The 16,330-nt window shown below is 39.9% G+C and overlaps 1 protein-coding gene across 1 annotated transcript; it reads left to right on the forward strand.

Moving 5' to 3' along the window:
* Window positions 1–689: 689 nt before the first annotated feature.
* Window positions 690–13,167, forward strand: atp6v0e2 (ATPase H+ transporting V0 subunit e2). The gene is made up of 4 exons (XM_084932164.1): window positions 690–914; window positions 1,483–1,530; window positions 7,716–7,814; window positions 9,964–13,167. Exons 1-3 carry the CDS (start codon window positions 811–813, stop codon window positions 7,807–7,809), a joined length of 246 nt encoding a protein of 81 aa, XP_084788290.1. The 5' UTR covers window positions 690–810; the 3' UTR covers window positions 7,810–7,814; window positions 9,964–13,167.
* The last annotated feature ends 3,163 nt before the right edge of the window (window positions 13,168–16,330 follow it).

The raw sequence follows: 16,330 nt of genomic DNA on the forward strand, positions 1-16,330 counted from the left end.
AAAAATATTAAATCCTGCAGTAAAGCCATCAAAGGAGCATATACAAATGACATAGTGATTCACATCAAATGCCTCTCAACACATTTTCTACTGTATCATAAGCACCAAATTTTGCTTATAAGACAGCAAATTTAAATATGTACTCATTTGGTTTTCTTTCTTCTTTTTAGATGCAGTTTAAGCCGTTTGAAGCCCAGTAAAAACAATGGGGGGGTTTTTTCCCGAACTTTATTTGAAATTATAAAGTGAACAGTCAGTCATTCCAGTTCAGTTTGTAAAAAAAACAATGTATTTGAGGGTTAACTTGAGCAGATGTGAAATGTAACAGTGAGGTCAGAGGTCAAATGTGACATGATATTTGGATGTTTAGAATACCGGTACCATTTACTAAAAGGAAGTATACAATAAGAAGCTGTAGCAGAAAAACAAATAGGGAAACTTAACTTATTAGAAATTTTAATATTTTGTTATGGTTTAATTAATTAATTAAATATATAGATTTCTGCTGAAAGCCTGGTGTGTGATGTGGTGATGGTGTGTGTGTGGGGGGGGGGGTCTGCACTTGCCTCTAATCTGCTGGCATATACATCCGTCCAATCCCCCCGTTCTGTAATGCTGAAAGACAGCAGGCTGAACCAATAAAACGTCGCTTTAGCAGAGCTTTCAACCAATCATCGACAGCAGCGACTGATTTGGGCGGGTCCCTAACAGAAGCGACAGACTGGCTCAGCGGCCATTGAAGCATCTTTATCTTCAAAAGGACAAGCAGAGATTTTTTTGTACATCTGCGGGGTCCTGCGGACTGAAGCCATGGTCTATCATTCTCTCGCCCTGCCGATGATCTGCTTCACCACGTTATGGGCGTTGGTGGGGGTCGTAGCTCCGTTTTTAGTGCCCAAAGGACCCAATCGGGGGTAGGTGGTGTAACTGCTTTTAATTGGATACAATTAACGACATCATTTTGCGTTCCCTTTCATTTGACAGTATTATCATTATACTTTGTAACTATAATTGTATTTTCCTTGCTGTCAGTGTTTTCGCTGTGTCGGTCGGAAAGAATCTTTAGACATATGCGACGCGCGCGAGCGTGTTCCTGATCCTCTTCTGGTGATGGAGGCCCAGCGTCATCCACGAAACAGTCATTCAGCTATCCCTCCATCCAACCACACACACACACACACACACACACTACCAGTAATTTCAAAGGTCGAGTCGGCAGGGATAATGTGGGCTCGTTTGGACAAAAGTCATTCTGATGGTTTTATTTGTAAAAAGCAGAGTACGGGGAAGATTGTAAGTCGTGGAGTCAGGGCCAGTCTCCTTGAAAAACTGTGTGATTACAATATTTCTATCGTTTGTGCATTAATGTCCAGTATTGCTCAGTATGTGACTCGGGATCTAATTTTAATAATGTTTGCTTATGAATGTTATAATAGTAAAAGTGGGCACGTGTGACTCTGACTCCTCTGTTCTCTCTGACAGTGTGATTGTCACCAGTCTGATCCTTACAGCGATCTGTTGCTACTTGTTGTAAGTACCTACTTGCTTACTCTTCTTTGGTATGTAGCTGTTGTCATTTTGCATGTTGGCCACATTGTTAAGTACACCTGCTCAAGGGCTCATTAATGCAGGGATCTAATCATCCAATCACATTCGAGCGACTTAAAGAATTTAGATATGTAGACTCCTTGCTGAAGCTCAAACTGATCATTAGAATAGATAAGAAAGGTGATTAAAATATGACTTTGAATGGGGAATGGCTGTTGGTGCCAAGCAATGGTGATCCAGTGAGCAGCAGTAACCTGGGCTAAAATGCCTTGTTGATGCCAGAGATGAGAGGAGAATGGCCAGACTGCTTTGAGCTGATAGGAAGGCAACAGTAATTCAAATAACCACTCGTTACAACTGAGGTGTGCAGAAGCATCTCTTAGCACGCAACACTTTGAAGCTTCAAGCCGATGGATTACAGCAGCAGAAGACCACACCGTTACCACTCCTGCTCTTTTATTTAGCACAAACTCACAAAACATTTTCAAAGGAAGACTGTAAAAACAATGTCTGGTCTAATGAGTCTTAGATTCTGTTGCAGCCTTTGGTTGGTCTGGTCAGAATTTGGCATAAGGAACATGAAAGCATGGATCCACCATGCCTTGTGTCCCCAGTTCAAGTTAGCTGTCGTGTAATGATTTGGGGAAATGGCTTCTGCTACACGCTGGAGCTCAAATCGTCTCAAACACTTGAACATGACAATGAGTTGACTGAACTCCAATGGCCTCCACAGTCACCAGATATTAATCCAATAGAGCACCTGTGAGATTTGGAGAGCGAAAGATAGAGATTGTTAGTGAGGTGTAACTAATAAAGGGTCTGATGTTCAACTGTTTGCATGAAGCTAAAACTTGGTTATCACATAATTTTCTTACATTGAATGAGAATAAGACCGAAATCATAGTCTTTGGTAGTCACACTCCGCTAGACCAGTTAGCTGATGCCCTAGGCCCTCTCGCTAGCCATCTCTCGCTCACTGTAAGGAACCTTGGAGTGTTCCTGGAGGGCTCTTGTAAACTTGAGAAACAGGTCTCCACTGTGGTAAAAAACAGCTTTTGCCAGTTGCGTCACATATCTAAAGCAAAGCCATTCCTTCCTTTAAAGGACCTTGAAAAGCTTGTCCACACATTTATCACATCCAGATTGGACTACTGTAACTCCCTCTACTCGGGCCTCCAACACTCTTCTCTTTACCGGCTTCAGTTAATTCAAAATGCAGCTGCGCGTCTTTTAACAGGTACGAGAATCTATGAACACATAACTCCAATTTTAGCCAAACTACATTGGCTCCCTGTTAAATATCGCATAGATTTTAAAATTCTTTTGTTCACTTTTAAAATTCTGAATAATTTAGCGCCCACCTATCTCTCTGAACTACTCCTCTTATACAATCCCAACAGAGCACTTAGATCATCCAATCACAGGCTCCTAGCACAACCTAGGACTCGAATGAAGTCGAGAGGTGACCGGGCCTTTGCAACCGTGGCACCCAGACTCTGGAATAACCTCCCTGTTCATATTCGTACTGCCGAGTCTATCCAGTCTTTTAAATCACGTCTTAAAACTTATCTTTTTACTTTGGCTTTTGATTCTAACTAGTTGGCTGTTTTAGCTTATTGTGTTGTTACCTATTGTTTGTTGTCCTGTTTTATTGTTTGTTTTCATTGTCTCATGTTTTTACTGACTGTGAAGCACTATGGTCAACACTGTTGTTTTAATATGTGCTATATAAATAAATTTTGATTTGATTTGATTTGTATGTGCCACAGGCTTACTAGCAAATTGAGAATTTTTAGAGGCACAGAGGGGACAGGGTCCTTTTACCTGGCTCTATCTCCAAGGGTAAATTTTTGCCAAATACATGTCATAAGTTACCATTGGTTTCATAAGAATATGAAACCATGTTATTTTTTTATTATTTTTTTTTACTGTAAATAAAATGTTTTTTGTGGCTGTAGCATTTTAGTGACCAACATATGAAGTATGAAGATAAACATCAGTGTTTCCTCACACACAGACCAGTTCAGTGACCTGCCCAGGAATGTTGACTGCTGTGGAAATATATTTGGTGACTCACGTTAGGATTTTTTTTTTTTTTTTTTTTTTTACAATTTATCTGACAGAACAACACTAGCAGGCAGTCCCCTTGCTCTTATTTTGAAAGTTCAGTCACTGCTTACCATTGAGGTCTGGCCCTTCCTGTGTGTTGTTTGTGTGCCTGTTGAACTCTTGCCAGGCTGATATTGTGCCAGTCCTCAGTGTCATTCAGCTGCTTGCCCACTGACGATCTCACTCCCACAGTCACCCACACTCCAACATCTGGGACTGCAGCTGCACACGTAACTCTTGCTCTACTCTTTAAAATCTGCTCTGTGCTGGAGAGTCACTGTAGTCAGAACCTGCAGCAGGTCATGTGGTGGAAACCCGTGCATGCTGATACACATGAAGCGAGAAGATCTACAGCTACGTTTTAAAAAGCAACAGTGATGAATAGGTTGTTAATTAAGCAATAATGTTCGTCATAGTTTTCTTCTACAAAAACAAGATGATAATGCATGAGGACAAAAACTCTGATGAAATGTGTTGACACTTTTGTCAATAAACAAGGTGAAAATGGAGATGAGACCCAGATAGAACCAGTTAAGTTGTGTAGAAAGGCGAGCCAAGTTTGGAAGTGGTCGCCTTCTGCAGTAAGGATAGACGTGCTGTTTGATGTCAAGGAAAATAAGACGCTTTGTAAACCTTGTGGATCAACTCTCACCAATAAAAACACAACAGACTTTTACACTTTTACTCAACTGAATCAACTAAAATCCAACTTTTAACTCATTATTTCTATCAGCTAACAGCTCCATGCTGCTTTCATGGGAGGCGAGGGAAATCAAGGAAAATGGATGCTCTCTTCCTTTCTTTCTCTCAAAAGCATTAATTATGCCCAATGGGACATCTGTTTTACATTTTACGAGGAGGATACTTCTGCATTGGGTTAACAACATCCCGTGTGTGCTGGAGGTCCTACAAGTTACACACTGATAACAAACCTTGTAAAACATCTGCCACCTGACGAGCTGAGTCACAGCAACGCCATCAGCCAGCTGATTCCTGCTGAGACACGAGTTTTATTTTGTTTTTCCCAAGTGCAATAAGAGAGCGAGAGAGAGCACAAATTGGGGTTTGGTTGAGACAGAAATCAGAAAGATGAGAAAACTAACCAGGCTTGTTCTCATCTGATAGCACAACGAAGGTCAAACTCAAAAAGATATGAACTCTAAAGTGTCCCAGTGTTGTAGATGCATATATATGTGTATGCACCTAGTGGGGCTGTCTCAAATCTGTCATTTGGCCTTATGTGTCTGTAATTTGTCCATATCTACATTTAAAATACCAGCATACTAATAAGACTACTGAAACACAGGAATGAACCCAGACAGGTAACAAAGACTGAAAGATCTCAGTGGCAGGAAGTATCAGTAATGGCTCAGTTGTTATCCTTGATAAATCTCATAAAGGGTTTGCTGTTTAAGCTCATGTAGCCTACAGTTGGTGCACAGCTGCAAACTGCTTTGCAACCCGCAGCCTCCCCAATGAATCAGTGTGGAAAAATCAGCAGATTATGTTGATGGCAGCTCGTAGCCAAAACATCTTCATCCCCCTCAGCATGAAATAAAAAGAATTCATAGTTTGTGTTTGTCTGCAGTCTGTGTGTTTTAATATTTGTATTCATATTTCATCAATGTGTTTGTTGTCTCTAATATCTGCTCTGTACTGCGGTTAAGTCCTGCTTCTTCTATCACTGCCTCCAGCTTTGTGTGTAATCACATGGAATGGTCAAAAGAGGTCCCAGAGGAGAGCTGCGCAGCTAAAGTAAATTACAGCAGATGAAAACGACCACAACAGTAACAATATTCTTCTCAGCATAGTGGTCCCGACTGAAATGCTTTATAAAACAAACAGCAGTTTGGCATATACGCAAAGTGACATGGCAATCAGCATTCATTTTCAGGGAACACCAGTACCCTGCGCTTGTTTGGCTATGGCTCTGTGGGGGACCTGCAAATGTGTAGGAGGGCTCTGGTCCTCTGGTCTATCATCAGAAATGTTCAGTTTGAAAGCAGTCGGCGTTTTAAGGGGGATTTAAAAATGGGGATGCAAGGAGAGGTGGGATGTGCATAAATAAGATTATCATTCTAGCACTAGAGGGAGCTGGGCACCCTCAGGATAAACCTCCACCAACAACAGCATTCATACTGTAAACATACACTGTTTGCACCGTTTTAGCCTGGAAATGATGTACCTGGATCAGCCGTACAGATCTGTTCCACAAATCTCGCTGTGTGTCGTGAGTGTCTGCTGTTCTTTTCCCAAAAATAATAACAAGCTTATTTATGAAGAGCGTTTAAAAACATGGACAGATTGGCTTACAGGAAGAAAAATAAAAGCAGAAAAGGTTTTAACCGGTTTATTAAAAGCGCAGTGAACAAACGAGGAGACCTTCTTTTCCATTTCATGTTTCTCTGCATTGATTAAACTCTTCCTTCGCTCAGGCTACAGACTGCTTTCTACAAGTGTCTACAGTTGGCTTCAGCTAATTTATAACCCAGTTTTCTGCCTCTGGCAGAACTTCAGCAGTACTTCAGAAGATACCGGCTACAAATAGAACACTACAGCCAATCTGTTTTCTTTTTCTTATTTTTGGTATTTTTACTGAAGCCCTGAGATAATAACAGAAAGTGTTTGTGTAAGCTGACACTGATGCAAACTGTGTTGGAGGGTTTCTAACACATTGACATTTAGAGGAGCCAGATTGGAATTTCATCTTTCTTCTGTTTTTCATTATTACTATTATTATGTGGGGCAGTTCTACATCCTGCTTTTAACAGTCAGTCGTTGCCTCGATTCTTTGTCCACATCTTCTGAAGTGTCCTTTTGCTTTCATAAAGATAAAAAGTAATTTTGTCGTCTCAGTCGAGACCACTCAGAGAAACTGGTTCTTAGACCCTCACCACTCCTTTTTCTTCACCTTTACAAATAAGCATCCTGCTTAAGTTGCTGTGCCTGAATCTTAATCTTAATCTGCTATTAATCACTTTTTCTAAATTGACTCTATAATAAGTTCCCAGAAGAGCGTCTGACTTATAGTCCAGTAAAGAGGGATGAAGGTCACACTCCTCTCTCTCATGTCAGTTTTGTATTTTAAAAAGATAGAAATTATGATGGTATTGAATTCCTTGTTTTTCTTGTTAGTAATGATTGGCATAAATAACTGATAACGTTTTATAACAGAATTAGGGCTGTGCGATATGACCAAAATCTCATATCCCGATATAAGAAATCTATCATCCCGATAACGATATAAATCTCAAAAATTTTACATTTTCTGTAAATTCTGTGAATCTCGGGCAGCTCGACTCGCGTGAAGTGTTTCCAGCTGGGCGTCGTGTACCTGGAAACGAGTGTTTTAACAGATGCATGAAACGATACATTTTTAGACATAAGTTGTAAAGGCCGCCGTTTTCTTTGTGAGTATTTATTACACGGCGTGCTGCGGGGAAAAGCCTGTTCTAACGTTTGAGTCTAAGGTTTATTTTTTAGCACCTGACGGCTCTTTTTTGCTTCTCATCCATAAATACTCGGCATAATCTTTCACGTGATTCAGTTTATTTTGAAGTCTCAACAGAATCTTGAGCTTTATTGTGAAAGGTTTATGTGGAAAATAAACAAGCGGACACGCAAAGGTTTTACGGTCGTTGTTGCTAACGACAACGCATAAAAACAGGCGCTTGTCCGTCCGTAGTGTGGTTATATAAAATATAAGAGAAAGAGAGAACTTTTAAGAAATGAATATAGCCACTACAGTGACCATCAAAACAATGAAAAAATATTGCCGTAAACAGTTTATTTTGCGACACCACGAAACAAACGATAGCGTAAAATGAAACGATAGACGTTTTTATATCGTCATCCGATATATATCGTTATATCGAACAGCCCTAAACAGAATCATTTTTTTTTTAAAGTTGCTTCAATTGGAATCAGATTTTTTTTCCTGCTCGTATGATCGAATGGTACCGTGACCTGGTTACAACCATCATAAATGCACCCATGTTCTTTCACCACACTGACGGTGCTTTGTCATTTATCTGCTCTCTCTCACTTTCTCTTTCTAGTTGGTTGATAGCCATTCTGGCCCAGACCAACCCTCTGTTTGGTCCTCAGCTCAAGAATGAAACTATATGGTACCTGCGCTACTTCTGGGAGTAAACAGGGTAAGTTTGGCTGAGCAGGACCTCAGAGGCGATGTTGAGGTTTAAATTTATCATCTTAAATGTTTATATGCTGATTATATTGCTTTATAAGAAAGGCCTAACTCTGAGTACACTCTGTGCCAAAAAGTGCTGACAGGAAATTACATGCTTTTGCAGAGCGTGCTTTTGCAGCTAGAAAGTGAAACCAACTAGGCTGTTTGATCGAAACTTAAAGTGTGGTGTGACGTAGAGAACAAGTATATAAATACTTAGGCTTCCGTTTGTGCTTCAGACCTTAGGTTGTGTGTTTTGTGTTCAGGTCTCCATATCCCGAATATGTAAAATAAAGATCATTTTTAAAGTAAAAGGACCACTTCTGAGCTGTGTCTTTTTGGCCGTAAAGAATACAAAAGAACCGGGATTTAATACTTGGTGCCAGTGACCCGGATTCTTGTGCGGCTGAGGGGACTAATTTGGACCTTAAGGCACGATCTGATATGAGGTGGACAACAGACCGGTCTAAAAGAGTATAGGTAAGCGCAAGCCTGTTGAAAATTGTGCACATTGGATGAATTCTAAATTAGTTGTCCACCGAATTGATGATTGTTACCGTTAAATGGCTCAGTAGTGGAAATTAAACTTAATTATAAAATCTGTTAAGTAGATTTCAGGTGACATGTCCATGATATGATGACAGAATCTAAGCAAAGTGGGTAACTGGCTCACTGAATGTCAGTCCAACACAAGAAGTTGGCATTAGCACCTTTTTCTGTCTCCACTATAAACAGCTACAAATAACTACTTAAAAAATACATTTATTTAGTTATTTATAATGAGATTACCTGTACATAACACAGAACGTCTTATTAGAATATCTGACCATTTAACATTATAATAGTAATCTCTGCCAGACAGAAGTTCAGTCTAAAGACTACTTAAGGTGGCTTTTTTAAGAGGCTGCCCCACAGCCTAGTATAAGATATATAAGGATTATTTTGAGCATAATCATGCAAAGCTAGTCTAGATGACTCCATGCGTTATCCAAAGGCAGCACGGTGGTGCACAAACATGCATACTGGGTGTAGTACAGTCCAGGAATAAAAGTGTGGAACTGGAACTGAGCTTAATAGGTCACTTTTATTTATATAAAATCTCAAATTGTTTATATAACTGTTTCTTTTTCTCATAATTTTTTGGGGGGTGTCACCTGGTTGTATGTAATGTCCTGCTGTTACCAGAAGGTGGCAGTTGAGGACTGCTCGGATATGATAAGCGACTGTAATTATGCTTGAAATGCCCATCCCTGGTAAAAATTAAATACAGTCTGTACAGTCGCTGCAGAATCACAGATCTTTTTAAGTACACCCACACACTGAACATCACCCTTCAAAGCAAAAGCTCACTGCTGATTTATTTATTTTTTGTCATAAAATGACCATTACTGAGTAAAAGCAGTGGCTGTTCATAAATGTTTACTGTGGAAAAATGACTTTAAGTGTAATCAAATCAATGAATTGGATGAATTACGGGGTAAGAAATACACAGGTTTTTATGTAGAGACCTTTTGCTACATACCACCATGTGCATGTGTCGTATATGTGGACCTTTAAGAGTTTAAATGAATGGTTATTTCATAGCTGTGTGGAATCATTTTATGTTTCGAAGAAAAAAACCAAGCCGTTACCATAGGCAAACAAATTATTGTAGAAGAAACCTGAGAGCTGTTTTGTTTTTCTGTATTTCCTTTTCTGCCACTCAGTACCATCAGTTCCTGCGCCTTCATTTGTTCTTCGCAAATTAAAAAAAGAAAAGAGGGAAAAAAAGCTCAGTTTTTCAGTTTTAGAGCACAGTGGGGGGAAGAAGACGAAAAAAAGCTCACTACTAAACAGCCCCTGGGGACAGAGGTGGCATTCAGGCGTGAATATTTATCAACTCCACGGAAATATGAGCCGGGTGAAATAGAAAATAAGGGCACTTTTATGAATTTTCAGAGGACATGTTTGCCACGCGAGTCCCCTGATGCTTTTGGTCACGCAGCGCTGACAATATTTGAAAGAGGCTGTTCGGGGTGGGGGTATTGTTGGCTACAACAAACACGCTGGTTCGATTCACGCCTTAAGATGACATATTTGTGATTATGCTGAAATGTTTGCTTTCCTTTCTGTTGCAGGGCTGCGCGATGTGATGCCTCTCATCTTTCCTGTCCTCTGGTTTGCTCGCCTTTAGTTTCGACATGTCCTTAAACACCCGAGCAGCCTGCAGAATGGGTGGATTCATTTTGTTTTGCCACCTTGTTTTTTGTAACCTTGAGGAATCTTAAGAATAATAAGAGTTTTCAAAAAAAAAAAGCTGAATTCATCCTGTGACTCAAGAACAAACCAAGATGAGGAAAGTGAAGCGTAACCCCCCCCCCAACCCCCCCACTTGAAATGTGCAATCCTTTAGTTTAGTTTCCGTGTACATATTTTCTTTTTGTGTTGCTGCCATCGTCAGCGAGGAACATGGATTTCTGTGTGTATTTATTTTGGCTTGCTGACACTGATGTAAGCCCGGTGTAATCACCTCAGTGTCCGCGAGGTCCTGTTATATAAGTGTTATTATCCGTGATGTAATGGGGTGTGAGTGTGAGCGCGTGTGCGAGCGTGTGAAGAGTTCATTAATGTGGGCGCTTGGACCGCGGCCACGAGAATCTCCTGAAAGCACGTAAAAAAAAATGAGAAAAAAAAAATAAGCAGAGAGCGATTCCTTCCACTTTGGGGGCACTTCAGCGTGAAACTCCCTCCCACATTCCCTCGTGCTCCGCACCACGGAGGTCCTCGTTGCCATGGTGATCTCATCGCCCAATTCAGCCCCTCTTCACTTGACCCCTTTTGATGAAATCCTGCCCAATTCTCGCCTGCCTGTGTACAGATGTACTGTAGGTTGTACTGTAGGGACGTGTTTTTGGAGCGAAGCTGCAGATAGATTGGGTGTTAACATCTGCTATTTTTAAAATGTACCTTCAAACAGCGCTTTCACTGCGTTCCTCATTTTAACTTTAGCAAATGAACTCAGACTCTCGGGAGCTTTTAGAAAACAAAGCGATGAAAAAGTGCGTTATTAAAATAAGATGTGAAGAAACCTGCAGCATTGTAACCTCTGATAGGCTGAATATGATTTATTTTTTTCTAATTCAAAGGAGAACAATGCCTGTGCATGCATCACTAATTCTTGTTTGGGGAAATAATGACAAGTGCTCTGAATTTATTTTAATATAAGAAGTCTTATCATTGCAGTTATTGGTTATTTATCTTATTTCATCTGCAGTCCCTGCCCTTATAATCGCACACAGAAAAAAAGCATGTACACAATAAAACACCCCCCAAAATTAGTTCATTGCACCTTACCAGCTACTGCCACAATTACACCTCCCCTCTCCAAACCTTGAGCACCCGTCCTTCCCTCCTCCCTGGAACTCGCCCTCCCTGTCCTCTTCTCTGAAACCGCTTTGCTTCAGCCAAAAAGAATCCAAATCAAAATACAGCTACTTTTTAGAAAGACCAAATTGTGTTCTGTCTTTCCCCCCCCCCCTCCCTCCCTTGCCTTTTTCTGTAGTTGTGGTGGTGGTGGTGGTGTGAGTCTAAAATCGGATGTGTAATAATGTGTGCATTACAGCAGTTTACACATGCAGAGCCCCGTGTCAGTGGAGTGCAATTACACTTGATTACACTCTCAAAGTAGCCTTTGCTCACCAGTAAAGTTTTTTGTAGCTGGTATTTAGTTTCTCTGCAAGTAAACCAGAGTGTGTAAACAAACATCACATGGACTCCCAAGTAGCTCACTTATTTGACAAAGTTTTGGTGACTTTTAACTGCACGTAAAAGACGGGCGTGCCCCCAGCGGCGTCATGCATTGGTTCGTGAACACCTGCTTTTGAAGCAGGTCATCGTCTTTGTTTTTTGAAACTGGACGTGATGAGCACGGGGCAGAACTGACTGAGAAACCGAGGAAAACTGCGGCCTCATATTTTTCTTTAGTGGCTTTTTTTCTTTACAAAGGACTGTATTTACAAAAAGTGAACACCATGTTGTATTAAATAATACTTCAAATTTTCAAACTGAGACTAGAAACTCCTCAAGAAGGTGTTCGTTAGGGTCACAAGTTAAGGGTCAAAGTAGTCTGTTAGTGTTGGTAAACCATAGACTGGAATATATATAAAAGATAGATGAAACCACCATAACGTCACCCACATGGATGTGAAGACCAGTGTACAAGCCTCAAACGGAGCATTTCAGCTGTCAGCAGCATGTGTGACATCACCCAGTCGTTTTTCAAGTCCCAATTTGATGCCTCCAGATGTCCTGGTTGCAAAACAAACGGATGGCATAAAATCGTTAGCCAGTGATATTCTTTCCATTTTAAAACACGATTCGACACATTACTGAATAAACACATTTTTTATTCGTGTGACCCGAGATGAGTGACTGAGTCCATGCACTTTTTTTTTTTTAGATACTCAAAAAAATAACACCTAGCCAATGAAAAGGTGTCCATGCTGTGCAGCTTAGTCAGCCTTTTCATCTATTTTACTCTAAATTAGACTATAATTTGCAAGGTGAACATGCTGTATTTTTTTTTAAAAGCTTGAAACTACTAATTGACACCATAAACTTACAAGATGAAAGAATGCAGGTTCAAGGCATTTCTACACTGGCTTTACTTTCAGACCTAAACCGCCTCCATCTTTTATATGCAGTCTTTTGTCAAAACAACCATGTCTTGTAACTTTGGCACTGTTTTGTCTTTGTGCCAGTTGAATGTCTCTGGTTTTGTCCTGACATCTGAATTCTGTTAGACGTTCTGACCGTACAGTTTTGTTTTGGGTTTGTTTCCTTTGGTTAGGATTACCATAGGAAACAAAGCCATTACATTACAGTATCAATCCCACTCATCATAAAACAAACCACAGTTTGCTTGCAGAGTCAGTCCGTCACTGGACACCAAATGTCATTATTCTCCCATATCCAAGCTAATCGACCTAAAGGAGGGAACCGCTGAGACGTCAGATAACCCGTGTAAAATGTATGAATGCTCAAGAAAAACATTCAAATTTTCAATTTCATTTCTTTTTCTCGTGACTTTTTTTCCTTTTCATTTTTGATAACTGGCTACTGTTCATTTGTTAAATGTTCCTGGCAGCATAGACGAGGATAGATTTTTTTTTTAAGTGTGTTAAGAGTCACCATGGTAACAAACATTCAATAAATCACAAATCGGATTGTTTATGGATTTGAGACCCTGTATGTAACCTTGTATTACTGTGAAGTAAATGCTTGTATGTGAGTGGCACTGTATGTGAAATACTTAATAAAGAACTATGTCTCATAGGATACAATCGCACTCTTCAAGTTATTTATGCTCCATCTGAGTGTTGGCTTTCAGTTGTGGAAGAAACATCTGCAGACACACCGAGAATATACAGGCATGAACTGGCTGGTCAAACATACAAACACTGACAGGCAAAGTTAAAGAAATCATTAAACTGACAACACTTTGTTGCACACTAAGCCACAACCCCATGCAAAACTGTTCACGAATGATTCCAAAATACAAAGAGCCCAAAGTGATGCCCCAGCTTCTAAATTTGCCACGTCATAATCTAACCAAGCATTCAAAGGATACAAAAGTCCCATCCCAAACTAGCACTAACCAAAGAAATTCCATGTCCATGCCCATACAGTCAGGTTTTTTTGGATTTGCACATTGTTAGGAATGTGATTTTAATCATATTTCAAGTGAGATCATATGCCAAGTAAGTACTGAATGTTTTGCTCAATGTTTTGCAAATTAAACTTATCCTTTTTCTCTTATAGAATTTTAGTCTTATTGATAGGACATGATAAGAAACACAGACTGATTCATTTTTAAAATGTGACTTTTTAAAAAAATTTCTGCGAATACCCAGAACACTGATGGGAAGTTGTAGCAGAATTGTAGATCTACTGTATCGCTGTGTATTTGCGCTAAGAATAAAAATATCATTGAACCTCCCTGGTGTTGACCTTTTTGCAGCATCTCTGTTGATATTTTCCACTATCTCTAAAAGGTAGGAGGTCTATGCTGTGGGGCTGAGCTAGTTTAGGTTACCTTGGTAATCAAGGACAAGGTTGACTCCCTCATGCAAGATTGTCACAACAGAACAGTAAGACAAGCATGCATAATTTATAGACACTCACCCAAATCTATCAAAAGAAAGTGCATTGCTAAAAAAAACAAACAAAGAAAACTGAAGAGCTGTTGAACTAGAGAACTCATTAATTAATGTATTTTTAGGAGAAATGTTAAAAGGAGCCTGAACAGATGGAGGAGGGCCATATTGAGAAGAGCTATGACAGGAAGCACCAGGTTCGGATGAGATTTGCCCTGAGATGCTAAAGCCTCTAGATATTATGGAAATGTTTCAGTTGACACACCTCTTTAATGTTAGGTTGTAATCTGGCATTGTGCCTGTGGAGTGGCAGACTGGAGTGGTGATTGCAATTTTCAAAAAGGAGATCCTGAGTGAGTGCTCCAGTTATCGTACTGCTCAGGCTCCCGCCAAAATTTATTTTAGGGTGCTGGAAAGGAGGCCCCAGCTAATGGTGGAACCTCAGATTTAGGACAAGCAATGCAGATTCCAGCCTGGTTCTAAAACAGTTGCCCAGATCTTCACCCTTGCAGGACTTCTGAAGGGAATAGAAGTGAGAGTGAGAGCTGTGTCTGCATCCTTGGTATAAAGTACACCATGTTTTTAATGGATGTTGAGTTACCGCTTGTCTCTGATCCTGTTTTTGACATTTATGGACAGCGTCTCAAAGTTTAGCCAGGCTGAGGAGGGCATCTGCTTTTTGAAGCTCAGACAAGCATTTCTTCAGTTTGCAGAAGATGTGGTTCTATTGGCTTCATCAGAGAGTTCCCATCAACATGCACTGCAGTGATCTGCAGCCAAGCATGAAGCGACTGGGGTGAGAGGTCAGGGTTCTCCACTGAAAATCTCCTCCTTCTGCTCCTTCTGAGATACAGAACAGAGGAAAAAGAGTTAAAATATCTTGAACTCATTTAGAAGTGATGAGAAGGTGAAGTATGAGTTGGACCGGCAGATTGGTGTAGTGTCAACAGAAATGCACATACCAGTCTGTGGTAGTGAAGTTTTGAATTTACCAGTCCATTAACCTCCCAACCCTCTCCTGTGGTTATGAAATCTGGGTGAATACAGCCACGGCTGCTGCATGTCAAAAGAAGCCAGTGGAGGTGGTTTGTGAATCTGGTTAAGATGCCTCCTTCACTTTGAAGCCACCTTTATCAAATTTGGCAACCACCATCTCAGATTTTGGAGTCACCAATGAAAACAACAGCTAATGCAAGCAACTTTGGTTAGCAGGGTACTTCCACAGACTGTTTTGAGGCACAAACACAAATACCTCCTAATTAGTAACACAAATTTCCAATGCTGTATAGAAAAATACAAAGGAAAGAAATTCACCAATTCAACAAAAACACTGCCAAACATTTTATTTAGCTAAGTTGAAGCACAGCAACCGGCTAGAAGGCTGGCTCCAAGAAACCACGCCTCTTAAGATAACTTTATTGTCGCCTAGACAGACGTCAAGAACGGGTAAATTAAGACTACAGAGAACTAAAACCTTTTTGTGCTAGGTTGTAAACATATTTGATTTCTGCTGTAAAGTTTATGGAAGTCTATAGAGATTTACTTGTTTTGAAGCAAACAACCAGTGGCCAGTTAAGAAGCTGCGGGGTTTTTTTTGGCACTAAAGCATTAGCCAACTGGAGATTGCCATCTTTTCCGGAGGCATGGTTGAAAACCCTGCAGACATAAGTAAAATACATAAATTCATTTGTTTAATTATATAAATATTTAATGTTAAGATTTGGTTACCAAAACACATTCCAGAAGTCAGGTGTCTCAAGCTTATGCTTTGTCTGAACCCTGTTTTTTGCTAGCTAAAACTGAAATCCAGCTTGGGGTGACACTGAATCGTAGCTGTATGTTGCTAATGAAACAAGATAGCCAGTGCTGGCAACAGCAAATAACACACCCAGTTATGGGCTCTGTACTTTAAACATAGCAATCTTTGAGAAGAAATAGTAGTTCATTGTCAAAACAATAATGTGTGTTGAATGCAATCACCAAAGAAAAAAATATTATATTAATTATTAAACCAGTATTGGTGTTGAAATACAGAGCCATGGAGACAGCAGTGAGCTAAAGGCTGATGTCATACATTGTGAATTTTACACCTTATTGTGTTTGTATAATGATATACTTTTTACATTGTTATTATTTTACTGTGTCTATAAATCAAAATCTCTTTATCAGAGTAACAAAAAAGGTAGGTGATAAGTAGACATTTAATAAACGAACTTTGAATTCATAGATGACACATCGAGATGTATCAATTCAAACAGAACCATACTAAGTAGAATGCAGTCATGTATAAATACTAAGAAAAAACAGGATTACAACCTTAATATTTTGAAATGTAGCTTAGAATATGTGT

Source organism: Perissodus microlepis, chromosome 6 (genome assembly GCF_051167445.1).
Source record: "Perissodus microlepis isolate ML-2025 ecotype Zambia chromosome 6, ASM5116744v1, whole genome shotgun sequence".
Classification (NCBI taxonomy): domain Eukaryota; kingdom Metazoa; phylum Chordata; class Actinopteri; order Cichliformes; family Cichlidae; genus Perissodus; species Perissodus microlepis.